The following is a 25,470-nucleotide window of genomic DNA, read 5'->3' as shown; positions in this document are numbered from 1 at the left end:
CCCCAAACCTTTTTGAAACAGGGTCTTGTGGAGGAGCCCAGGCTGGTCTTGAACTTGTGATCCTCCTGAGTTATCCTTCCAGAGTGCTGGGATTAACAGAAATGCTTATATCATAAAGTTAATTGAAATATTATATATGGAAAAATGTACAGATCTTAAGTGGATAGCCTAATGAATTTTCACTGTTTCAGGTTCTTAGCAAAATCACAGGTCTTTCTCCACTTACACTTGACTCTTCTCATCCCCTTGTATTTTTTTCTCCTTATGGGTTGAATTAAGCCTCCTGTGTTGCAGTCCTAATCCCTATTTCTAAAACGTGATTTAGGGGATCAAACTCAGGACGTTGATCTTGTGAAGCAGGTGTAGCGCCACTGAGCCACATCCCCGGCCCAAGGAAGACATGATTATTATTATTATTATTTTTTTGGTAAAATGTGACTTTGCTTGGAAATAGGGACTGTGCAGATTTAACCAAGTTAAGATGAAATCACTGGGGAGAGGGGGTCTGATCTAATGTCCGGTATCCTCATAAAAATGTGAAATTTGGAGACAGGCGTGTAGACAGGGAAGATGTGAAGACAGCCATGTAACGATGGACCTAGTGACTGGAATGTGTGTTTACAAGTCCACAAACTCCAGAGATTGTCAAGAATTGCCAGAAGCTAGGAAAAGGTAAGGATTATCCCTCAGAGAATCAGAGAGAACATGGCCCCACCAGTAACTTGATCTCAGACTTCCAGTCTCCCTATCTGTAAATTTCTGTTAAGACTATCAAGTTTGTGGTTCTTTTTCCACATTTCTAAGAAACAAATACAAGCATTATCTAACATATTATGCCTTTCACTTATTCCATCTGATCTCACTGCTAAACTTTAGGCATTACTTGAGAAAAGATTTGGTTCTTTTTTTTTTGGTACCGGGGATCGAATTCGGGACCTTGCACTTTCAGGCAGGCGTCAGAACCACTGAGCTAAATCCCCGGCACAAGATTTCATTCTTTTCGTTCTGCTTTATCCCCAGTGCCCAAAACACTGGGGCAAAGTGTGTGGCTAAGAACAGGCAGGTGAATGAATATCAACTGCAGTCCAAGGCAGCCGCAGGTGTGTCAAAGTCAACATATGTACAGCGGTACAAGGGTGGGGCTGTTTTACCTCCAAGTAAGAAAAAATAGAACACAGTAATCTGAACAAATAAGGATTTATTTTTTCACATAAAAACCCAGCAGTCAGCAGTCCAAGGTTTGGGCAGCACCCCAGCCATGTCATCAAGGACCCATCACATGCCAGTTCCATGGGCTCACTCCAGCCCCTGTGATCACAGGTGGCTTCTGCACCCTCATGCATCCCCTTCATGTTCCAGGCAGGAAGACGGGTGGGCAAATGGCCACACCAGCTTCTTTACATGGAAATAAACCAATGTGAGACCTCCTCAGCAGACTTCCTCCAGCATTTCATTAGCCACAACCTTTACATGTGCACTCTAGCTGGGGGGAAGCTGGGCAGGTCAGCTGAATACTCAGCCTTCCAGCCACTAAGAGGAGAAGAGCAAGGGACAGCACTAGCAGTGGTTGCTTTGGGGGCCTCAGCAGGGAAGGATGAGTGATGTTGCTGAGACAACTGGTTAGAGACAGCAGGGAAAATGGAATCCCTATCTCACACAAAATACATACAAAAATGAATTCCAAGTAGATTAAATGCTAACTTTGGTGAGACTCTGTCTCAAAATACAAAAGGCCTGGCAATGTAAGGCCCTGGGTTCGATTCCCATATAATTAACAAATTAACTCTTCCCCCACCCCTTTCATACGCAGAGGCACACAAACATAAATTCTTAGAAAAAACAATCTTTGGGAAAGATTAGTAAATGACACGCAAATGCAGACACTACATTAAATCCGATCATTACAAAATAAAAAGCAAAGCACATTGGAAGGTATCTCTGTAAAGCATATAGCCAGAGGATTGCCACACGAGAAAATTGTACACCAGTAATAAAAAGAAAAAGGAGGCCAAAATAAAGTACTATGGAAGAAATTACACAATAAACATCTTCAAACTGATTTCTGAAGAAATAGAAACTAAAACCTTTGCACCCATCTGATTGTCAAACATTGAAAATTCTGACATCAAATGCTTAGTAGTCAGAGGGGAATCTCAGCAGCCATCCACCACAGTGGGAGGAAAAGGACATAACCTGCTTTGGACAGCAATGGTGGCCCCAGCTAGTAATAATAAAAATGCAACAATGTTACAATCCAGCAATTTTATGTCTGAAAGTATAGACATGTTCAAGAAAATGTGTAGCACATAGCAACATCTAAGAGCTAAAACCTGGAAACATTTAATGATGAGGAGTAGTAAAACAGAGAAACTGTAGTCTATTCACACCATAGAGCATGACAAGGAAGATACATCCTAAGCTACATGTTACCCAAAGTGTCACCAGCAATGTTGAGCTTTATAAGCTGAGGAATACATTCATATACCACTAAAGTTTTTTAAAATCCAAAACAATGCAATGTACTTAAGTGATACATAACTTCACTTGGTAACTTTTTTTTTTTCTCAGTACTGGGGATTGAACTTGGGACCTTGTGCTTTCCAGGCAGGAGGCGGAACCACTGAGCTAAATCCCCTGCTAAATCCCTGGCCCCACGGTAACATTTTTAAGAAACAGAAAAGTCAAGTTTAGCAGTGATCACCTCTGGAGAGAAGGGAAAGATGGATCCAAGTGGGGTGGCAATCTTATTCTCACACTGCACAGTAGGTACATGGATAATACCTTTATATTTAACTTTTGTATAATCAACCCCATTTTTTAAAGTACATGGCAAAAACTTAATTATGGCATTACACTCTTGTGTGAAAATGAAGATGTGTCAAACCTTCTAGGGAAGAACTGTAGGTATGAGGTTTGCAACAATCAACTTTTTCCCAGGTGCAAACATGCCATGTTCCAATGGAAAGTTCATCCCATCCTGACAGTGAAGCTGACCAGCAAGATTGCTTTCATATCTGCTCTCCACTCACCAAACACTTGCTAGTGTCCCAGACCGGATACTCATTGGAACCACCAGAAGGTCTCTTAACACTGCTCTTGTTCTGCTCCACATCTTCCTAAGCCAGACCTGGAGAATGCAAGGGGCTCTTAGTTCTCCAAGTGGTTCTAACGTGCAGCAAACACTGAGAACCACACAGTACCAATTTGCTTGATAATCCCCAGGAATTTAGGGAGGGCTGGATTAGAATCAAAAATTAACGTTCAGGCAATGATGACACAGTTCCATCAGCCATAAAGTTCCAGACTCCAGGTCTCAAACTCTGCACATCACCGTGGACACATCCACTTGGACACATCAGTGTGGACATGTCCCCCACCTGAACTAATGTATTTCCAGGGTTGTTCAGCAAAATGAATTAATACATGTCATCTGATCAGAAGAATGGCATATGGGAAGCACTCAGTGTTTGCTTTTCTAAAGTAAAGCTGTTCTGAGAAGTGTCTAATAAAATATTTCAATACAAAGCATCATGAGTACTCTTTAGTCTTTGTGAGAAGGCTCCCAAACTTGTGAAGGAAACAGCAAAACCTTGTGTCACTGTGAGCAATCTCTGGACATCTATCCTGTGGAAAGGAGTTTTGTACTCAGACAGGAAGCAGCAAGAAGGACATAGACAGTTAATAATAGATCAGTGAAGGGCTCTCGAGAGTGACCGTGAAAATTAAGGGGAAAATAAATTCTTACACTCTCCATTAACTTTCATTCTATTTAACAATACTAACTACAAAAAGCCAGGCAAGGTTTGCTTTGCTTTGGAAGATGGGAGACCCAGCCATTACTATACTGTAAGTGGGAAGATGATGAAGTTAGTGACTTGGTAAGGCCCCCAAGGAGGGACAGAGTTGGGATCAGGGTCAGACTGGAAGGGGACACAACTGCTCCACGGTCAGTGACTTGGGGAGAGATGACTGTAGAAGCTGTTGGATGATGATGCTGTCCCTTCAGAGGATAGTTTTCTTCCATTCTCTGCATCCCCTTTGCCTCCTCAAAGCACCCAAAGGAAATGCCAGCACTGAGCCCAACCTGTCCTGACTCCACCTGTCCCTTCCAGATACAGCCAGTCTCCTAGAATTCCTCATCACTGTACTCCTCTGCACCCTGCCCCACCCTAGCCTTGAAGCTTGGGCTGTGGTCACACCCTCTTCACAGTACCCCCATGCCCTCCCCATCCCGTCCTTTTAACAAGAGGCCCGGAGCATATGGGAGATTGCACAGGGTCCTGTCCCCAACACACGACTTGCTGGGTGACAGCGGGCAAGTTTTGCTTCACCTGGGAAATGGGGCAACCACAATCCCTTCCAGCCAGTGTTCTGCTGAGGGCCGGAAGGGATGACGCTGGAAGCTGTAAAGCAGAGGCTGGCTGGAAGTTATCAGAAGAAAAAGAAAAGCTCCTTAGGACAGTCACATGACTAAGGTTGGCTATTTTACTTTATTCAGCTAACAGTCACACTCTGGGCCCCACCAAACTGCTCCTCCATCCCTGCCTGAGGTCTGCCCTGGGAGGAAGCTCAGAGGGGAACAAGAAGCCTCAGGTCCCCAACATGGGCCTTATCTGTCACCACACACATCACACACCTTAGAACAAAACCACTGCTCTGGGTCCTTAGGAGCCACCCCAGTGAGGTTTAGGGGGCCCTCCAGTGTTCAACACCACGTCCAGGACCTCAGCCCCAGGTACAGAGCCCCTGCTCCCTCAGATGTCACCCAGGGCAGGGCTGAGAGACTCCATCTCCAGCTATGGGGATGCTGAACCTTGACCCTGGCCCTGCCATTTGTCCATGCTGGGAAAGAAGCAAAATGTATGAAAATACTTTAATCATTTCTTTGAAACGGTTAAGAAATAAGATCGTCGTTTTTCTTTTTCGATCCCAGTAAAAAAAAAGTTCACATTAGCGCCTGGGCCCAAAGTCAGGCTCTTTCCAACCAAGTCGGCCACTCAGTAGAAACGCTTGTTCCGCTCCTGGCGCTTCTGAAACACCACAGCACCCACCACTGCACAGACAATGATGCCCAGGAGCGCACACAGCAGCAGCAGGAACACCCTCCACCCTGTCAGGGGACCACTTCGGAAGTTCCCCGTGGGGTCGTCCACGTTGTCTGAGGGAGAAGAAAAGGGGAGATGAGTGGGCAAAGGGGGTGGCCTCCAGGAAATGTGGCTAACAGGACCGTGCCAGCCAATCCCAGCGTCAGGGCTACCATCTCAGGGGGCACCACATTCATCCTACATGTGGGACAGTGCTGGTTGGAGTGCGGTGTCTTGTGGCCACACACTGGCCAGGAACAGAGACTGCACTGTGCTGACCACAGCTGAGCTCTCAAGTCTATAATGGGGAGGGCAGGAGTGGAAAGAGGACCAATCCCACAGGGACCAAGGTCCCAGGAATCAAGGCCTGTGCTGCATTCTGCCGCAAGGCACTGGTTAAAACTAGAGATTCCCAGGCTCCTTCCTAGAGAGCCTAGTTCTGTACAGGGAGAGGCCCAGGGGTCTGATTCATGAGCAAACCCCTTCCCCCAAATCTGGAGAAACACAGCCCTTACCAAAGGCTGCTCTCATCCACAGCTGGAGGATGTTGGTAGCTTCCAACCTCCTAGGCTGTCTTCCATACCCTGAGCCCACTCGCTACCCCCTGTATACCTCTCCTGCTCTGGGCACATCACTCCTTTGTTCCCCAACTGTCAAGAGATCCTGCTAGGTGCTAGGCCCTGATGTGTGGATCCTCATAGATCCTGACCCCTCTGGGATATGGCACCCTTGTGACTTTCCCTGAAAGTCTGAGAAAAGGAAATGACCAGGCCATGAATGGGGGAGGTGGGAGCTGGACTGAGCTTGTTTCAGCTACTCAGCCTCCTCCCAACTGCAATCCTCTGCTCTACATGAGGCTCACCACAGCTCACCCAACCTGAGCTCTTGGCCTATAGGAGCTGAGGCAGGCCAGCCAGCACCATTTCCCCAAGGCAGGACTGATCCAAGAGCCCAGACCACAGCCATTACTGGATCAGGAAGGGCAAAAGGACCACAGAATGCACTTGAGGCTCAGGCAGTGGGGGACCATATTCACACATACCTTTGGGAGACTTGAAGAAGTTGACACTGGGCTCAATCTTGGTCCAGTCAATGTTTTCCTCATCAGGAGTGTGCTCTACCATAAGCTGGAATAGCTTGATGGAGATGATGTCATGATTGTCTACAGGACCAAGAACGCACATGTAATGGCCTATAGCCAGCCTAAGGGTGATGGCCCAAGGCCTTCTCCAAAGAGAAAGCACTGGCCTGGCCATGAAGAGCTACTTCTGCCCATCATTATCCTCTTTTCTTCCCTGCTACCTCCAGCCCCCAGGAAGACAGTATTCTAGGAAATCTAGGAGGGATGAGGATGTAGCTCAGTGGTAGAGGGTGTGGTTAGCAAACCTGTGCACGCTAGTGCACACGCACACACAGAAAAGAGAAGCTGGGCATGGTGGCAGATGCCTGTAATCCCAGCACTCAGGAGACTGAGGCAGGAGGATTGCTCCAAGTTCGAGGCCAGCCTGGGCTACATAGTGAGTTCAGGGCCAACCTGAACTACATAGCAAGACCCTGTCTCAAAAAAACCAAAAAAAAAGAAAATAAAAGAGAAACTTAGGAGGAAGTGACAGAATAGCAGGAAGAGAGCATGAGCTTTATGTTCAAAATCATCTGAGTGTAAATCTCATGTCTACTGTCCTCTTTGAGGCTCAGTTTCTTTATTTGTAAAATGGGAGTGATAAGATAATCTTCCTTTAGGGCAGTCACCATGGCAAGTTAATGAGAACATATACAGAACATGAAAGATATACTGCTGCCAAAGGGTAAGTACTTAAAAGAGACCAAGGCAAGGGCTTGGCTGAGAAGCCTGATCCTCCGGAGGGCAGGAAGCTGCTAGATGCTCCTGTCAAGAGATCCATGTGTAGGCTGCAGATAAACAAGTCAGCCTCCAGCTAAGGAACAGACCCAAGACACAGTTACTGTACTGAGGAGACTTGGAAAAGGTACAGTCCAAAGAGCATGGGCAGGAAAGAACCTCTGCTTGACACCAATAGTTCATCCTATTTAAGAGATACGAAGCTTTCCTGGCCAGGCTGACTCTAGCCATAGGCTCGGTGAACCAACTGGAATCTGGGGAAAGGTCTTGTTTAAAGAGGAGAGCAGAACAGGGGCCTTATCAGAACATTCTCTCCTCTTTGGGGTATAAAACTGAAAGTTCCCTATTAAGCTCTGCATGGCAGTGCATGCCTGTAATCCCAGTACTCTGTGAGGCTGAGCCAAGGGGACTGCAAGTTCAAGCCTAGCCTGGGCAACTTAGCAAAACCGTGTCTCAGAAAAAAAGGGCAAGGGATGTAGTTCAGTATGGAGGTGCTGCTTCAATCCTCAGTACTGCTCCCCTGCCAAAGTTCTCTATTAAACTTTTTTTTTGATACTGGGGATCGAATTCAGGACCTTGCACTTGGGAGACAGCCGCAGTGCCACTGAGCTAAATCTCCGGCCCTCTATTAAACTTTAAAACCCCCAATGGACATTTTGGGATTTCTGGGATTAAGAGGACATATGCACTTCCCTGGAAAGAGGGGAGGCCACTCGCTGTGCCCAGCGTTACAGGGCCTGAATATCCAGAGGATAAATAAGCCCTTTGTTGAGTCAAACACATCCTCTCCCAGTTCTGCTCAGTAGGAGCTGGCCCTGGCCCTCGTGCCTTCCAGATGTCCCTAGTAGACAACTGAGCAAAGACAAGGACCATGAAGTGTCACCTAGGCCTGTTGACTCAGCATGGCCTGTATAGGCCAGAGGCATGCTGTTTCCTGAGTATCTACTGTGGGCCAAATGAGAAGGATCCTTGACTACATGGAGGTTACAATTTAGATAGTGGGAAAAAACCCACAGAAGATAAAATAAATTTTACACTTGAAAGAAACAAAATAAAGAAACATGCTATAAAGAAAAAAAAAAGATAGGAAAGGTGATGGAAAGTATGCTGGGGACTGGAGAGAACACAATTTTAAATGAGGGAGTCAGGGAGGCTCCACTGTGGAGGTAGTACTTGAGCAAGACCCAGCTGGAGGCCACTATAAGGAGGGAAGAAGCAAGCCCTGAGTGAGGTGTGATGAGGTGTGGTGAGGGGCCTGGGATAGGTCTCTTGACTCGGAGTGAGATGACAGCCACTGCCGTGCTGAGCAGTGGGGGCAACCTCTTGTAGGCTCAATTCGATTATTCTGGCTGTTGCACCAGGGAGAGAATAACAGGGGCCAGTGTAGAAGAAGGGGGATCGCTCAGGAGGCTCCAGTGAGAGATGATGGTGGCTTGAACTCTTCAAGTAGTAAGAGAATGGAGACACTGAGCAGGCCACTACTTACACAGGTCTGGAGATAGAATCTAGACATCGACAGTGTCTAGATTCAGCCTCTAATTTCCCAAAGATAAAGAAAGACTGCCAATGAATTGCTCAAGCTCTGGGCCTACCTACAATTACAGACAACAGGAAGAGAAGAGAGAGAGTGACTATGGAGACCAAAGGAAGAAAGGTAATTAACTATATGATAAGCTTCCAAGAGAAGACTCAGGCTGGGAATGAATTCCTCATTCAGCCCAAATACTCACCAGACAGGTCGCCAGTGCCAGCTGAGGCTCCAAAGTAGTAGCCGGTGGGCAGGCGCACTCCTACGATGTCAATGCAATTCTTCCACTCGTTCTTGTCCTCCAAGTCAGTCATCACCTGTGGCCAGCCAACAAGTCAGGCACACCTGCAGGCTTGAGCCAGCCGCCTTCCTGAGCCTCCACAGAACCACCACGGGCTCAACTGGCCTCCTCCCTCACACTTGCTCACCGTCAGGCGGCCCCGAGAGTAGCGCACAGCCAGGAAGGTATCGTGGTCCCGGTTGCGGAAATCAGCTGTGCAACCTGCCAGCTCAGTCCAGTGCCCATCCTTGCTGTGGTCGTAGGACAGGGAGCCATTGTTCACCATCACCGAGATGTACGGGAACACACGCTGGGACAAAGACACTGGTTATTCCATGAATGGCCCAGCCTACGGGAGGAAGGTGGGTGCCCACCATTCCAATCCCTAGACTCCTTTTGTGCCAGGACCAGGAAGAAGTCCCAGTTCCCAACCTTTAGCCAACTGCCCAGTCCTTGCTTTCCTGTTCCACAGGAGAGAACAAGGCCCTACCTCAGTGGTCTCATCATTGGGATATGTGTCCAGGAAGATGGCTAAGCCATGGAAGTTATCTTTGCTTCCAAACACAGGCCCTGGAATTAGAAGGAAGTAGTCTCACAGTGGGAAAAACTAGAATGTCTTACGGGTAGCTCAAAAGCAATGTAGGCAGGGGCTGGAAATCATTCACCCAGGAGAGAAGGGAAACTCTGAAGGACAAAGCCCAGGTGGGGTTGGGAAGGATGCTGGGGTGCAGGGAGCCTGACCTGAGCAGACAGCCACGTGGCCATGTGCTCTGAGGCCAGTGTCAGGGGTCAAGGGGGTACCTAGTCTACAGATAGAGCCACAGGAAAGATCCCTTAAACCAGGGGCAGCAAACTTTCTGTAAAAGGCCACAGAAGAAACATTTTTGGTTGTAGGCTATGTACAGTCTCTGTGAAATAGTCTTCATGTTTTACCCTCTAAAAAAAACAACCCTAGCAGGGCCTGGTGGTACACACCTGTAATCCCAGTGGGAAAGAAGATCACAGGTTCAGGCCCAACCTGGGAATTTAGGGAGATTCTATCTCAAAATAAAAACTAAACAAAGGGTTAGAGGTGCAGCTTAATACAATGGCCCTGATTCAATCTCCAGCACTGAAATAGCAACAGACACCTCAAAATGACAGAATGGCCCCAATCAGGCCATGAAGGGGAACAGTGTTGAGCTGGGAGATTTAGCTGCCCTCCTTTCCTAAGAGGTCCCCCTTCCAGAGCCAAACTCCTTCCTAAAGTACAGAGTTTTCTCTATGAGCAGAAGCAGGGTCTCCTAACAGGATGGTGCAGAGCAGAAGATCTTCGGCCACAGAAGCAGAGAGAAATCCCCTTGTTCTGCCTGCTGCTACCTCCCTGGTAGACTGGCAGCCATGGTCATGCCTGCCCCAACCTCTCCAGCTCAGCAGCACCCACCTGGCTGAGGAAGCAATGCCCTACCTGGCACAAGGCGGTCCCGGGTGTACCACAAGGCAATGCCATCTCCGTGAAGATTCTTCTTTCCCGTGCCGTGGACTTTGAAGTGGACATGCATCTCCCAGTCCTTGAGGAAGCAAGGCTGGAGGAGGGGCAGAGAGGGCTGCTCAGAGATCCCCAGCCTTTAAACAAGCTGGGGGTGATCTGGCACAGACTCTGCCCACATCCCTATTTTCCCAATCCCATGAAGACCACGCACCCACTCCTTGCCCCAGGGTCAGGCAGCAAGGTCATAAGCACTGCTGAACCCAGACTCCCAAATGAAAAGGGAAAACCACACAGTTCCCAAGGCTGCCTGAGGCCCAGCCTCTGCCAACCCAGGCCTACTCTTATACTCTGACTGCCAGCCAAACCCTTAACTGGTTTCATCTCCACCCCCCACTGCTCCTACTCTGGGATCTTGCAGAAGAAAAATAATAATTTTTAGGCAAAACAATTTGTCCACAGAAGATGAGAGCATGGTCTTGATTCTTACCCAGGTCTATCTGAGTCCAAAACTTTTAGAACTTTCAATGATACAAACAGCCAGCTACATCACTTGTGCCATAGGTTCACCACCACTATTCTAGGTTTTCTAAGACCTTCAGGCCTTTAATATAAGTTGTACTCTTTTCTACCCACGCCACCCCCACCTTCTCTTATAACCAACCTTTCAAAGTGAGGAAAAATCAGACTGAGGCAGTTTTACCAGATTCAAACCCAGGTCTGGCTGACTACAAGGCCCAACTCTTGGCCAGAACACCTCCTACAAGCCCAGTTCAGGCCCAAGAATAGGGGCTCATCAGGGTGGTGCTCCCAGATCTCTGGGCTGCCATGTTAGAGAAGCAGATAATTCCTGGCAGACACAGTCACCAGATACCTACAGCAAGGTAAACACCCTGCCCTTCCCTACCAGGAAGCTGCTCATGAAAACCAAGGTCAACACAAACTTTGACAAGAGTCCATTTTAGGGAAGTCAATGGATGGGCATGTGAGCAAGTGATTAAATACCCATCAGAAAGGTAAACTAAAACAAGAGATATTGTTGATCTATCAGTGTGGCAGCTATTAAAAAGATCATTAATATGGAAAACAGAAGAAGACACAAAGAAATAAGCACTTTCAAACAACTGGTGAGACTATAAATGATCCTATCTTCGGGGAAGGGGGGGATCTGATTGCATCTTTTTAGTTTTTATTTTTATTTTTTTTCTGATTGCATCTTTTTAACAGAATAAAGCAGATCCCAAAAATATTTACATCCAAAGATATCAAAGATACTAAGAGGAGAAGTAACTTGTAAATAATATCAGGGCTATAGTCCCATTTTGGGGATGGAGTAATTAAGAAAAAAACAAAACATGAACGGATATTAATGTTAGGTCATTATGAGAGAATTGTGGAGAATGTTTACTTTCTATGTTTGGATACTGTATAACAAACACGTTACTTCTGTTACCAGGAAAAACTCTTATCAAAAATAGATGTACCTGGGGCCGGGGATTTAGCTCAGTGGTTCTGCCACCTCCCTCTTAAGCGCAAGGACTCAAGTTCAATCCCCAGTACCAAAAAAAAAAAGGATGTATCAAGGGCTGGGGATTTAGCTCAGTGGCACAGTGCCTGCCTCTCAAGCACAAGGTCCTGAGTTCGATCTGATACCAGAAAAAAAGAAAAAAGAAAAGAAAAATAGATGTACCAATGTTGGCAAACAGCTTCACTGTTCATCTCTGGGTACTGAACACCCAGATGATGGGACCCAGCCTGAACCCTGAGAACATGGAGCTAACAAGGACCTGCATGACAGATTGCATATAGCGCAAAACTTCAGAATCTTTCCAATTCTGGGAACATTCAGAGTCTGCTGGGCAACTAAGAGATGATGAGAACCAGCTCTCAAGGACAGGACAAGGAAACTGAGTGAAATGCCTACTGAGGACTATGGAGAGCTTGCTTTGGGCTAGATTTGCACAAAGATTATAACTCTGAAGTAACAGTGCACTAGAAAGGCTCTCCCAGGGACTCAGCTCAGCTTTGAGTCCTTGCCCTTCCTGAAATCAGACTAAGGTGATTCATCCAGGGCTCAAGTTTTTCTACAAACAATTGTACAAATGCAGTATCTGGCACACAATCATAAATGACCAGGCAGACAAGGAGAAACAGTATGAATAAAACGAAGAGAGAAAGAAAAGTCAACAGGAATTCCAGGTACCAGACTTTCAAATATGTTCAAGGAGACAAAAGACAAGATTCAGAATTCAGGAAGATAACTAAAATTTTAAAAATTCACACTAAAAGTATACTAGAACTAAATAGAATAACATAATGGACAGATTTCATAACCAACTAAAAGCAGTAGAAGCCATGTGTGGAGGCAAATACCTATAATCCCAACTACTCAGAAAGTGAAGCAGGAGGATCACAAGTTAGGCAGCAAGTCCTTGTCTAAAAAAGAAAGAGAGAAAGAGAGAGAGGAAGGAAGGAAGGAAGGGAGAAAAAAAGGAAGAAAAGGCTGGAGATGTAGTAGCTCAGTGGTAGAGCACTTATCCAGCATAAGCAAGACTCTGAGCTCAACGCCCTCCCTACATAAAACAGCAAAAGAATGAATTAGTGAACTCAAAGCCATTAAGATAAAAATATCCAGGAATAGACAGAACAAAAGAATAACAGAGAGAGGAAAGACTGAGAGAATCTAAGGCCTATGTAGTTGGAGTTCCAGAATGAGACGTAAGAGAATGGCACAAAGGAATAGAGATATCTAAACACTTAGTAAAAGTGGTTCAAAGATATCAAGTCACAAACTTTAAAAAGTCCTACAAGGGTGCTTCCCTAGTATGAGTGAGGCAACAAATGAAAAGAATTCATTACCAACAGATTCACACTTTCATTCTTCATGGAGAAGGGAAATGATCTAGATCCAAATGTAAAGTCAGACGTTGAGGGAGGAATGAAGAATGACGAATACAATAAATAAGAAGGTAAAAATCTGTACAAATATTTGACTGTATAAAACAATGTGCTGGGTAATATTTTTTTTTTTGGTACCAGAGTTCGAACTCAGGACCTTGTGCTTACAAAGCAGGCCTGGTACCACTGAGCTAAATCCCCAGCCCCTGTGTTGGGTAATTTAAAACAGATGGATTAAAATACATGCAGCAATAGGGTAAATGGAGTTAGTATCCTAAGATCCTTGCATTGTCCAGAAAGAAAGTAAAAGTACACATTATTCTTAAAACAGTAAAACATGGATGGATATTTCAAATTCTAGGGTAACCACTAAAAAACCCAGAAAAGAGCATATAACTTTCAGTCTAATAGAAGAGGAAAAACAATAAAAATTAATCCAGGGCTGGGGATTTAGCTCAGTGGTTCAGCCCCCTGCACCGCCTGCCCTGCAACCCCCAAGGACCCCAGTTCAATCCTCAGTACCAAAAAAATTAATCCAAAAAGTCAAGACCAGGAAGAAAAATGCAGAGAAAATAGGTGATACAAATAGAAAGTAAAGTAAGAAAGCCTAAAGGAATGGAGCTGGCCAACCACAGACTGAGAGCTCTGGGACCCTGAGGCAAAATAAACCTTTCTTCCTTTAAATTGACTTTCTTAGGTATTTTGCCACAGTAATGGGAAGTTGATTGATATAAATGCATACTTTATGGTAAATTTTGTATAATGTACATTTTACCACAATAAAAAAATTAGGAATTCAATTTTTCATGTGCAAATATATAAGCACAACAGTCAAAATTAGTAGCTGTGGGTACCCATTACATTTTTAAAATTCCATTGTTTCAATGTCAATGTGTATCCTACTGAAGAGAATGGTTTTGTAAATTATTGGGGATTGAGCTTTGCACTGAGCTACATGCCCAACCTTTTTTATTTTAAGACAAGTTCTTTTTCTGGTTTGTTTGGTTTTTTTTGGTACCAGGGACTGAACTTGGGACCTTGCGCTTGCAAAGCAGGCACTGGAACCACTGAGCTAAATTCCCAGCCCTGGTTTTGTAAATTAATTGATTTAAAGGTTAAAAAGTTTAAAACAGGGCCAGGGGAATAGCTTAGTGGTGCTGGCAAGTGCAAGGTCGAGTTTGATCCCCAGTACTGCAAAAAAAAAAAAAAAAAAAAAAGTTTAAAGTAATAATTTTTTAATACATTTTCCTACAATAAAAATAAATAACCTTCTCAGAGCATAATGTTTTCCTATTTACAAAAGATGTTTCTAAAACATAACAAAATGAAAGACAAGGCACAAGGTCAGAAAAAGATATTATGCAAACACTAACTAAAAGCAAACTTATGTAGCTATACCAAATTATTATTATTTTTTTTTGGTACCAAGGATCGAACTCAGGACCTTGCGCTTGGAGGCAGGTGCTGGAACCACTGAGCTAAATCCCCAGCCCAGCTATACCAAATTTTGTATGTACCTAAGCTAATTTAGCCTAAAATATATATAAAACAGAAACTGACAACTACAAATAGACAAAACTACACACAGAAATTTTAACATACAGTACTTCCCTTAGTAACTGATATAAATGAACAGACAGTGGGGTCAGGGATTTAGCTCAATGGTTCTGCCGCCTGTCTCGTGAGCACAAGGTCCTGAGTTCAATCTCCAGTACCAAAAAAAAAAAAAAAAGAACAAGACAAAAATGTCAAGAAGAATGTAGAAGACTTGAATTCAATCAGTAAATTTGACCTAAAGAACTTAAATGGCACACAAGTCTACAAATAGAGAAATTCATATTCTTTGCAAGCACACGCCAAAGTCTGACCACTAGAGGATCCATTCTCAAGACTTAACAGACATTCAAGAGACTGAAATCCTTAACCACAATATAATTAAACTAGATACTGATAGTTTAAAAAATTTAAAACTATATCTCACATATACAAAAGTCAGCTGAGAAACCACACTTCAAATGGTTTGTTTGTATCCAGTTTTCTGTACTTGGAGACAATGTACGCTGGTTCAAGGTGTGCCTTGGAGTGAAAGGGCAAGCAAAAGGGAAAAGGCAGAGAGGGGAGGAAACCTACACTCCTATCCCAGCCACATCCACTGGGAGGTCAGCTTTAGGAAAGGACACATATGGAAGTGGAGGGCCTGGAAACTGATTCCTACAAGTCTATTCGGGACTTAGAACCATCAATGTACCCCAGACCAAAGACTGCAGATGTGCAGACAGACACACTATAACACAGATAAGGCCTCTGAGAGACCTGAAGTAAGTGAGGTATGTATTAGAATTGACTGAGAAGCTGCTTTGCAGGCCACAGTTCTCAACTCTGGCTGCACAACAGTCTCAACTAGAAAGCTCAGAAATCTTACTGCCTCGAGCCGGGGATTTAGCTCAGTGGTGCTGCAAGCCTGCCTCACAAGCACAAGGTCCAGAGTTTGATCCCCAGTACCGAAAAGAAAAGAAAGAAATCTTACTGCCTTGGATCAGCTACAACAGGCAAAGAAAATCAGAAATCACCTGATAAGACCAGATGAGTTTTTTTTACAGTCAGGCAATTTCCACTTCTTTGCTTGTAAGAAGATGGAAGGCAGCTTTACTCTAACAGCTTAGATATATCATTAATAGTTCTGATGAAAGATCATTACATGATTTGCAGTTATAAGCCAAAAGAAATTCAAAATATTGAGTGGCCCTGTTAATTCCAAAACTCCATCTATACCTATTATTTAAGTGAACAGTTTCTCAGGACTCACATATATAGGGCCAGGGATTTAGTTCAGTGGTGCTGCGCCTGCCTCACAAGCACAAGGTCCTGAGTTTGATCCCCGGTAACGAAGGAAAAACAAAAAAATAATTCACATATATAAAAACAAAAAGCAGAAGTGGCACTGAAACCTGCCTGATAGTAGCATCCACCCAGATGTTAGGGAAAACAACATCTCACTGTTCATCCCATTTAATTTCAGTAAGTTTTTACTGTTGTATAATAGCTCTTCAAAAATCATGTAATGGGGCCGGGGATTCAGTTTAATGGTGCTGGCACCTGCCTCAAAAGTGCAAGGTCCTGAGTTCGATCCCTGGTACAAAAAAACCCGAAAAACCAAAAATCGTATAATGCAGCTCGGGATGGTAGTGTGTGCCTATAGTTCCAGCTACTTGGGAGGCTAAGGGAGGACTTTGAGACTGTCTAAAAAAAAAAAGGTTGTGTAATACATTTATTTTGATAAGTTGTATACTAACAATCATAATCTCAAAGAAAAAACGAGTTAGTTTGAGCCAGTGTGTGGCACACACCCATAATCTCAGCACTCAGGAGGCTGAGGCAGGAGGATTGCTTCGAGTTTGAGGCCAGCCTGGGCTGCATAGTGAGTTCAAGGTCAGCCTGAACTACCTAGCAAGACCCTGTCTCAAAACAAACAAACAAAAAGTTAGTGTGAAGGTCTCAACAAAGTTAAAAAGTTGTAACACTTATTTAAAGTTGCAGAGCATTATGATAGGGCAATGAATAAGAGATCTTCAAGCATTAAATACATGAACATAAAATTTTGTGTGGGAAATGAAAATGAAAACAATTTTAAAAATACACAAGTTGAGTTTACTCTGTTTTTATAAAGTGGATACCCATTAGCAATATTTACACTGAATATTTAAGAGTACTAACAAGTTGTTTTAAAATGTCAGCACTTAAAATATGCTGGAGGGCCGGGGATTTAGCTCAGTGGTTTTGCCACCTGCTGCGCAAGCCCAAGGACCGAGTTCAATTCCCAATACCAAAAAAAAACCCAAAACAAATAAAATATGCTGGAAACTATATCCTTTGCAATTGAAAAAAAAGAACCCCACTAGGGCCAGGGATTTAGCTCAGTGGTTCCAGCGCCTGCCTCGAAAGTGCAAGGTCCTGAGTTCAATCCCTGGTACCAAAAACAAAACAAAACAAAAACCCACTGTCGGGGATCAAACCCAGGGCTTCTACATAAGTGCTCTACCACTGAGCTACACTGCTACACCTCTGGTCCCTTTGTAAATTTTTGTTGGTTTGTTTTTATTTTTTGTGACAGGATCTTGCTATGTAGTTCAGTCTGGCCTTGAACTTACTATGCAGCCCAGGCTGGCCTTGAACTCACAGCAATCCTACCTTAGCCTCCCTAATTCTGAGATCACAGGGGTGCACTAACATAGCCCACTAAGTACTTAAGATGATTTTTTATATCAACTTTTATAAGGGACAAAGAGAAACAATTTTGGACTGGAACATTAGTTAATAAAAAATATCTTAAGACCACTGCTGAAGGCTCCATACAAGATATCCTCAGGATGGGGCCTGAGCAGCCACTCTCTGTGTCCTGTGCTCCAGCTATCAGACACCTGGAGCTCTAGTCACTTTAGAGCTACATTACATCTCAGAAGACAGCAAAACTCAGGGAGTCTTTGCTAATTCAGTGTCTCTCCCAGATAAAGTGAATGGAGACAAAAGAAGAAAATGCAGAAAGCATCTCTTCAGCTCAGTGAAGAGAGAAGTAGTTCTTGGGAAACACTGAATAGAAATGCTTATGAGTTCCAAGCAACTTTGTTGAGGAAGCATAGCAGGCACTACAAATAGGGCCCAACTGGAAAGATCCCTGGAGCTGAAGGGGGACATGGGAGAAGAAAGGAATAATGATATTTTAGACTGAAAATTTGATAAGAGCAAGTATAGAATGCTCTCAGTCCTGTGACATCTCCAAGCCACTGAAAATGCCAACCATTAGCTACCTATAATCATAATTTAAACTAACTTCTTGGATATAAGGATTCCTTGTAACTAAACCCAATTTCTAACAATTCTAATACTATTTGTGCCTTGCTTTTTTTTTTTTTAAACTCCATAGTGAACTCATTTCTGTGAAAAATACAAAGGTATATTATGTTTTAAAATTGGCGAGGCTAGGGGTAGAGCAGAGCACTTGCCTAGCATGTAAAAGGCTATGAGTCTGACCCTGGGGGTGAGGGGAGCCCTAAAACAGAATAATGTGACAGAATGTGATTAGAGGAAGAAAAGGTAGTTAATTAAATACTCATTGAGTGGGTGGCACTTGAACTGAGACTTAACAGAAGGAACCAGGGAGGCATGAAGAACCAGGAGGCAATGTCCCAGATATCGGGAACAAGTGCAAAGGTCCTGAGGCAAGAAGGCAGTCAGAGACGCTGGAACAAAATTAACAGAATGACTAAAGATGCCAGGCTCTAGGGGCCAGATTGTACAGACAGAAGGTGCAATTACCCTTCACAGGAGACCCCAGGCTCTAAGGATCAGAGCAACAGCTGAAGAAAGCACAGATGCCTTTAACAGCAGTGTGGTAGCATGAAACAGGAAGAGAGATGAGGCAACACAAGGACAGCGTGGGCTCCCACAACAAAATGAGAAAGTCAACCAGAAGGGACAAGAGAGCAGAGTGATGGAGAAAACTAGGACACTGGCCAATGTGTAGGCCATGGGAAGGGTTGGGTCAAGAAGACTAGGGAAGAAGCAGATTCCTTCTAAATCTATGACCCAGCCCCAAATAATTCCCTTTTCATCCCTTTTCCAACTTACATTTCCTCAGTGCAAACAATGGGTAGCAGATGATCTTGGCCACTGTTCATGTACAACATGCCATTGACACCTCAGGCTCCTCGATCTCCAGGGGAAAAGGCACCAAAATCAAAACTGCCCACAAGTAGACTCTCGTGATGACAAGACCCTCAACCAAGCACTGGAGAAGAGGACTAAGCCTGCAAAGATGTCAAAGGGCTTCTTCTACTGTCCAGAGGAAGGAGGCCAATTGTTTCTAGTTCACTGCTGAACTTGGAGATCGGACAGATTAGTTTAAATACTGTTTATGTAATTTATTGGCTGTATTAGCTCTGCATAAGGTCAGGAAAGCCATCTACTTCAAGCAGCCTGCTTGAGAATTAAATGCAACAGAGCATGGCAAGGTCAATGCCTAAAAAACAGCCAAATACCCAATAAAGATTCAGTTTGCTTCATTTTTCCCACCACCGAGGGGGTACTTCAAACAGTCTGACAGTACCACTATTTTCTGGCTATGTGACTTTGGATAATGTACTTTCAACTATGAGCCTTAGCGCCTTAGTAAAATGGTGATAACATCACTTAACTCGCCTGGCTTTTGAACAAATCAAACGAGGAAAGTGTAAAGCCTCGACCACAGCTCCTGCCACAAAACTACTCAATATCCATTGCCTCTAATTGTTGATGAGTGAGCAACAAGGGGTTGGAGTGGGGAAGAGGGGGCACGCCCAAGCTCAGGTCTTGGCTGGTGGGGAGGCAGTGGCTCACTGAACCGCATGTGTCTAGCCTCATGGAGACCACTCACCTGGTGGTTCCAAATAGAGCCTTCTTTGCTGCGCTCATCAGGGGTCAGACGCACGTACTGGCTCGTGAGCATAGTACTGCCTTGGAAGTCCCAGAGAGGCATGGAGCTGGAACCAACCCCTGTGGGCAGAAAGACGGGCACAGACAGGTGCGTAAGAGGTCATTCCAGGACTGGCCTTGCCAGAGGCAGGAAACCCACAGAGCTGCTCTGCCCAAGGAAGAAGGGCATGCCCTCCCTCAACCCAGTCCAGCCTCACCCTCAACCATCGCTGGTGCCCGCTCCAGGCCTCACCTTGGTAGGGTTTAATGAGCGAATGCTCCCGCTTGAGGTGTTCACTGTTGCCGTCAGTTATATCCGCAGCCACCAGCCCCAGCAACATAAGAATATGTACAAGTGTAGCGGGGCTGGGGCCGGGGCCAGGAAGCCCAGGCCTCCCTGGGCAACGCTGGCCCCAGCCCCAACGCCAAAACCAACCCTCTGCCGCCATTCTCCTCTTCTTTCGGCCACTTCCGCCCTAAGATTTCCGCCTTCCGGGTGTCCTATCTAATGGCCTCCGGCCGGAAGCCCTCCAATTTCAGCGTCACCCAGGAGTTAAAAAGCAAACCTTTGCTGACGAGGGGGCCTCGCCTTTATTGGCTGGACAGCCTCCAATCCTGATCAAATACTGTTCCATCACCTTGTAAGCGCCAAGGAACCTGCAGGCCGGCCTCGGCAACGGGATTTTAGAAACGACAGGAGTTGCAGCCAATCACGGAACAGCACGTTAGGTTCCAGGGCCACTGAGAAACAGGAATAGTTTGAGCAGGGCAGCGCGAGGGTCCGCTTCGAACTAGGGGTGCTGGAACTTGTAGTTTTTATGCGCTGCTTGAGCGGGCGGACCGTAACAAAGACTGCTATGCTCGAGGCCGCTTGGGCTGAGGTCCATGATCGCGCCTCTTCTTCCCGTTAAGTGGGAAAGGGAGCTTTAAATTTAAACAGGATGCCTAGAATCCTACCCCTCAAACTACCTAGAACTCTGGGTAGCCCGGGGCGAGCCTTTAAACTGTCCCAAGCTTTAACTGCCCCAGCCAGCTCCTCGCCCGTTGAAAGCTAAATTCTCAGTTATTTAGTAGCCTTCAACTACACCCAATTCCGCAGGCCCAGTTCAGGTTGAAACCAGAGGAGCAGGTACGCATCCTGCCTTGGGACCCCAGCGATGGTTGGAACGCATTTAGATCCAAACGATAACAGTGCCCACTACAGCAAGAAGGATCAATGCAAAAGTCCAGGAAGGCTGGCTGTGATTATGAGGTCAAAAACTAGTGGCCTGCAGCCAGAGAACTGGTTTACCTGCTAATGCTTTTTATTTTATTTTTTTGGTACCAGGGATCCAACTCTAGTCCTTACGCTTGCAAGGCAGGCGGCAGAATCACTGAGCTAAATCCCCGGCCCTGCTAATGCTATTTTAATGAATGCTTTAAATGCCAACATTTTTTAAGCCATGGTACTTAAAATGCACATCAGAAATCCAGGTTTCTGCTTTTTCAAGAACAGTTAGAATATGTAGGTCCACATGTCCGAGAGAGGACAAGGAGCTGGAGCTGAATGGGACTACCTGTCTACAAATGGTTTCCTCCTCTCACCTAGCCACTACCTGGCCACTAATTTACTTGGCAATTGCTGAATTAATGACACCTCATTTAGAGCTCTCAAGGTGTGATGTTGGTTGGTTGCTCCTCTTTTTAAGGAGCTGTCCTCTTGATTGAACATTAAGTACTAAGTCATCTTCTGTGGGTCATATATTTTAATTACTACTTTATCATTAATACATTCTTGTGGTATGTTTGTGCATACACGTTGTGCCTTGATATCCTCATGGGAATTGGTTCCAAGACTGCCACTCTGTACTGAAATCGGAGGATGCTCAAGTCCCTTTCAGAAAATGGCACAGTATTTGCATATAACCTGTTCATACTCTGTTTTATACTTAAATCATCTCTAGATTATTCATACTTAATACAATATAAATGATATGTAAATAGTTGTTAAACATACTGTTTAGGGAATAATGACAGGGAAAATGTCTGTTCATATTCAGTAAAGATGAAACTTTTTCCAAGTATTTTCCCCCATGGTTGAATCTGTGGACGGGGATGTCTGGAGAGAGAGAGAGAGAGAGAGAGAGAGAGAGAGAGAGAGAGAGAGAGAGAGAGCAAATGTATGTACAACAAAAGTCCTCTGCCTTTCCCTTCCCAAGGAGTACACCCTTCTAGAGATTTACCTATACCTGGCCACACAAGGACATGTACATTCCACTGGACTGGGGCTGGGATTTTTATCAGCTGCAGTCACTATTGAATCCCTAGCATCTAGACTAGTACACACAAGGAGTAGTTAATTGGTGAGATAATGAATATTTGTTCTAAAACATGAAATTGAGTCATTAAGAATGAGTTGACTTGCCAGGGAGGGGAAAGGCATTCTCAGCAAGGGGAAAAAGAGATGCAAAGGTAGAGAAGACACCTAAAAGTATAAGGAACACAACAGTTTGCAACACATGAGAAGTATGGTGTGAGAGGGAGACTGGCTGAGGCCAAAACTGAAAGAGACTTCAATTTCCAGTTAAGCAACATGGTCTTTTTACAGAATTCAGTGGGGTGACATTAAGAATTTCAGTATCCTGGCTACAATGAGAAGAGCCTGGAGGGGAGTCTGGTAGGAAGACTGAATTCATTATGACCAGATAAGAGAGGGCAAAGCCTAAGCCAAGGAGGTCTCCACCAGGGAAGAGGATCAAAAGTCTCAGTCAGATTAGACATCAGTAACTATTCTGTGGGAAGCCAGTGAGACAGAAGTTGAGAACACTGTTCTATGGGGTAGAAATATTCCAGTACTCTGGTGGAGAAAACTCAATGAGGAGTCCCAGGGTTAGCTGGAGTCTCTGCGGCAGCAATGTGGTTAGAGCTGAAATTGGCATCCCTGGTGGAGAATTGACAGAGGTGTCTCTGCAGTAGCAGGAGAGGACAGATTGAGGAGGGGATCCCTGTGACTAGGCTTTGAGGGGAGGAAGATGAGCTGTTGACCCCTGGCCTAGTGGGGGCTCAGGCTCAGGTCCCAGCACCTAGAACACACATCTTAGCAGATCTCTAACATGATGATGATGTATAGCCTCAGACAACTCACTTCTCTCTGAGCCTCTGTAAAACATAAATGATGAGCACCACTCACAAATGATTTTGAGGATCAAATAGTCTTGTCAGGAGAAGACCCTGGGAACTGAAAACACTCTTTAAGTCCTAGGCCTGAATCCATGGCACAGCAGACTGGCAGTCTCCACTCACGTCACATACTCTACAACCCTCTCATAGGCATTTTTTTTTGGTACTGGGGATCGAACTTGGGTCCTTGTGCTTGGGAGGCAGGTGGAGGAACCACTGAGCTAAATCCCCAGCCCAAAAAGTGCTATTTGAGGCAGAGGTGGTTCCTGATAATTTTGATAAGTAAAATTTCTTTCCAGATGTAATTTTTTTTTTTTTGGTACTGGGGATTGAACTCAGGACCTTGTGTTTTGAGGCTGGCCACGGAACCACTGAGCTACCCCACACACACATAGGCACTTTAATAAGACTACTATTGGCAATGTTCCAAGGCCAAAAGTAATACCATCCCCAACCCGTAACAAGCACCAAGTCTGACTGAATCCTTCAGTCTGTGCGGCCTGCACCAAGTGTCTAGAAAGAGGTGAAAAGAGGAGTAGGAAAAGAGGTATATTAATTAAGGCCATAAAAGCTGCTATAACAAGTAAATCCTGGCCAGGCATGGTGGTGTATGCCTGTAATCCCAGCACTGGGAGGCTGAGACAGGAAGATTGCTGTGAGTTTGAGGCCAGCTTGGGCTACATAGTGAGTTCAAGGCCAGTCTGAACTATGCAGTGAGACCCTGTCTCAAAAAACCAAAGTAATTAATTAATTAATTAATTAAATACAAAACAAGTAAGTCCTAATGTGTACAACAGCTCAAAGAATTTATTTCCAGAGAGCTGTCCTAACTGTACAAACCTTGTGCTCCAGGCTGGCGATGGCATGCCTCCTTACACTATTGCACAGAATTAAATTCTTCCATTTATGACTCCACAGTTCCACTGGGCCTCATCATGTTCTGTATCCAGCCAGCTGAGGCAGAAAGAGAGCTCATAGCAAACACCTGGTTTTTCATAGCCTTGGCTCAGAAATGACACAGCTTCTCCCTTCACATTCAATTGATGAGAACCAGTCACAGGGCCGCACTTGAGTGCAAGGGAGCCTGGGAAATTAATCTTAGCCATGTGCCTAGGAGGAGGAGGACATGAATTGGTAGTGAAGACCTACCATTAAAAAGTTCAGGTTCCAAGGGGCCGGGGATTTAGCTCAGTGGTTCCACCACTTGCCTCGTAAGTGAAAGATCCAGAGTTCAATTCCCCCCGGTACAAAAAAAAACCACACACACACACACAAGAAAAAGTTCTGGTCACAGCCTTAGAAGAGGGCAGTAGGGCCACAAATAGATTATGAAGTAGGTGTTGCCTTGATTGTATAAAAGAAGTAACCCAAACCAGAGTGGTGGGTAACTTGATGTCTCTAGGTAACCCTATGCTTAGAGTAAAATATAAATCCTTGTAATGGGAATGTGCAAGTGTAAGAAGAAAACAACTTGAGGACTCTGGTTAAATGATCTGAGATTACCTGAGGCTGGATTAGGTGTGAGGCTAGGGAGCCAACCTTCAGCTAGCAGAACTTACTATGCTACAATGTGTCTCCCTAAAATTCATATATTTTGACACATTAACAACAATATGATGGTATTTGGAGATATTTATTAGATTAAGTCTATGGGAGGTAATTAGGTCATGAGTAGAGGTAACTTATGATAGGATTCATGCCCCTAAAATAAGATAGCATGGTGCCTGTTTCCTCTCTCTCTCTCTCTCTCTCTCTCTCTCTCTCTCTCTCTCTCTCCTCTCTGCAACATGAGGACATAGCAAAAAGAAAGCCATCTGCAAACCAGGAAGAGAGACTTTACTAGACACAGGATCTGCCTACACCTTGATCTTGGACATCCTAGCCTTCAGAACTGTAAGAAATACATATTATATACGTGCTGCCGAAGTGAGCACAAGAAATACATATTGTTAAGCCGCTTAGTCTATGGTGTTTTTCTTCTAGCAGCCTGAGCTGCTACAACAAGATGGTGTTTCTATGTGAGTGAGTACGAATATATACATGTCATTGGCATAGCTGTATCTGATCACTCCCCTATTCAGGTAGAATGAGTGCATACCTGATTACACATGTCAGTGGGGCGTCTGAGTACACACACCTGTGTGCAGGTATGCCTGTCACATGTGCCTGTCACAGAGACTGTGTATGCACAGGACTGAGTGCCCAGCTGCCCCTTATAGGGAAGAGCATTTGTGTTTATGACATGCACACCTGAGTCCACCTGTCTGCATACCTGGGCACATGCACAGATGAAAGCCTCTAGCCATCTGGAATTAGGGGTAGTAACTGTGCACATGCCCAACTGCCTAGGGCAGTGGTGCTGAGCATGCACATACCTGGCACACAGTAGGGATAAGATAAGTATGTGCTGAGTAAAGTACATGTGCAGATGTTCAGGACCAGTGCACATGTGTGCATGTCCATAGGAACCTCTGCCAGAGTGCCAGATACAAAGGTGCCTAGTTGTGTGACAATGCACTTCTGTGTGCTCACACATGAAGTTGGAGCTCCCTAGCAAAGGCAGACCAGGATGGGCTCTTCACTGGGCACAGGGAAGACTCTGCTGTCTGTTGGTGCCTCCTTGGGGTGCTGCCAACAGTGCGTTGGTGGTATGTGCATGTGTGCGTGCGTGTGTGTGTGTGTGCGTGTGTGTAGGAAGAGGCGTTCGCTCTCTTAGACTTTGCTTCTTTCTGTGGTTTGGTTTCTATA

General features: G+C 44.9%; 1 protein-coding gene across 1 annotated transcript; it reads right to left on the bottom strand.

The window, feature by feature from the left end:
• Positions 1–1,181: 1,181 nt before the first annotated feature.
• Lman2 (lectin, mannose binding 2) lies at positions 1,182–20,136 on the bottom strand. Its single transcript, XM_004836269.4, has 8 exons — positions 19,817–20,136; positions 19,526–19,644; positions 10,198–10,315; positions 9,241–9,320; positions 8,899–9,060; positions 8,673–8,787; positions 6,127–6,246; positions 1,182–5,158 (listed from the first exon to the last, which is right to left on the bottom strand). Exons 1-8 carry the CDS (start codon positions 20,010–20,012, stop codon positions 4,998–5,000), a joined length of 1,071 nt encoding a protein of 356 aa, XP_004836326.1. The 5' UTR covers positions 20,013–20,136; the 3' UTR covers positions 1,182–4,997.
• Between the last annotated feature and the right edge of the window lie 5,334 nt (positions 20,137–25,470).

The sequence above is a fragment of the Heterocephalus glaber genome, unplaced genomic scaffold (assembly GCF_053883595.1).
Source record: "Heterocephalus glaber isolate CG9 unplaced genomic scaffold, H.glaber_assembly_v1.0 deba00001606, whole genome shotgun sequence".
In the NCBI taxonomy this organism is placed as follows: Eukaryota; Metazoa; Chordata; class Mammalia; order Rodentia; family Bathyergidae; genus Heterocephalus; species Heterocephalus glaber.
Note: the sequence above shows the minus strand (reverse complement) of the source record. Positions and strands in the feature narration are given on the sequence as shown.

What these genes read in the sequence shown, in the direction of transcription:
- Lman2 (XM_004836269.4), bottom strand. Translation starts at nt 20,012, where the DNA reads ATGGCGGCAGAGGGTTGGTTTTGGCGTTGGGGCTGGGGCCAGCGTTGC. An exon ending in CCAATGATGAGACCACTGAG is followed by an intron (nt 9,061 to 9,240) that starts GTAGGGCCTTGT and finishes TCTTTGTCCCAG; the next exon opens with CGTGTGTTCCCGTACATCTC. An exon ending in ACTCTCGGGGCCGCCTGACG is followed by an intron (nt 8,788 to 8,898) that starts GTGAGCAAGTGT and finishes GGCTGGCCACAG; the next exon opens with GTGATGACTGACTTGGAGGA.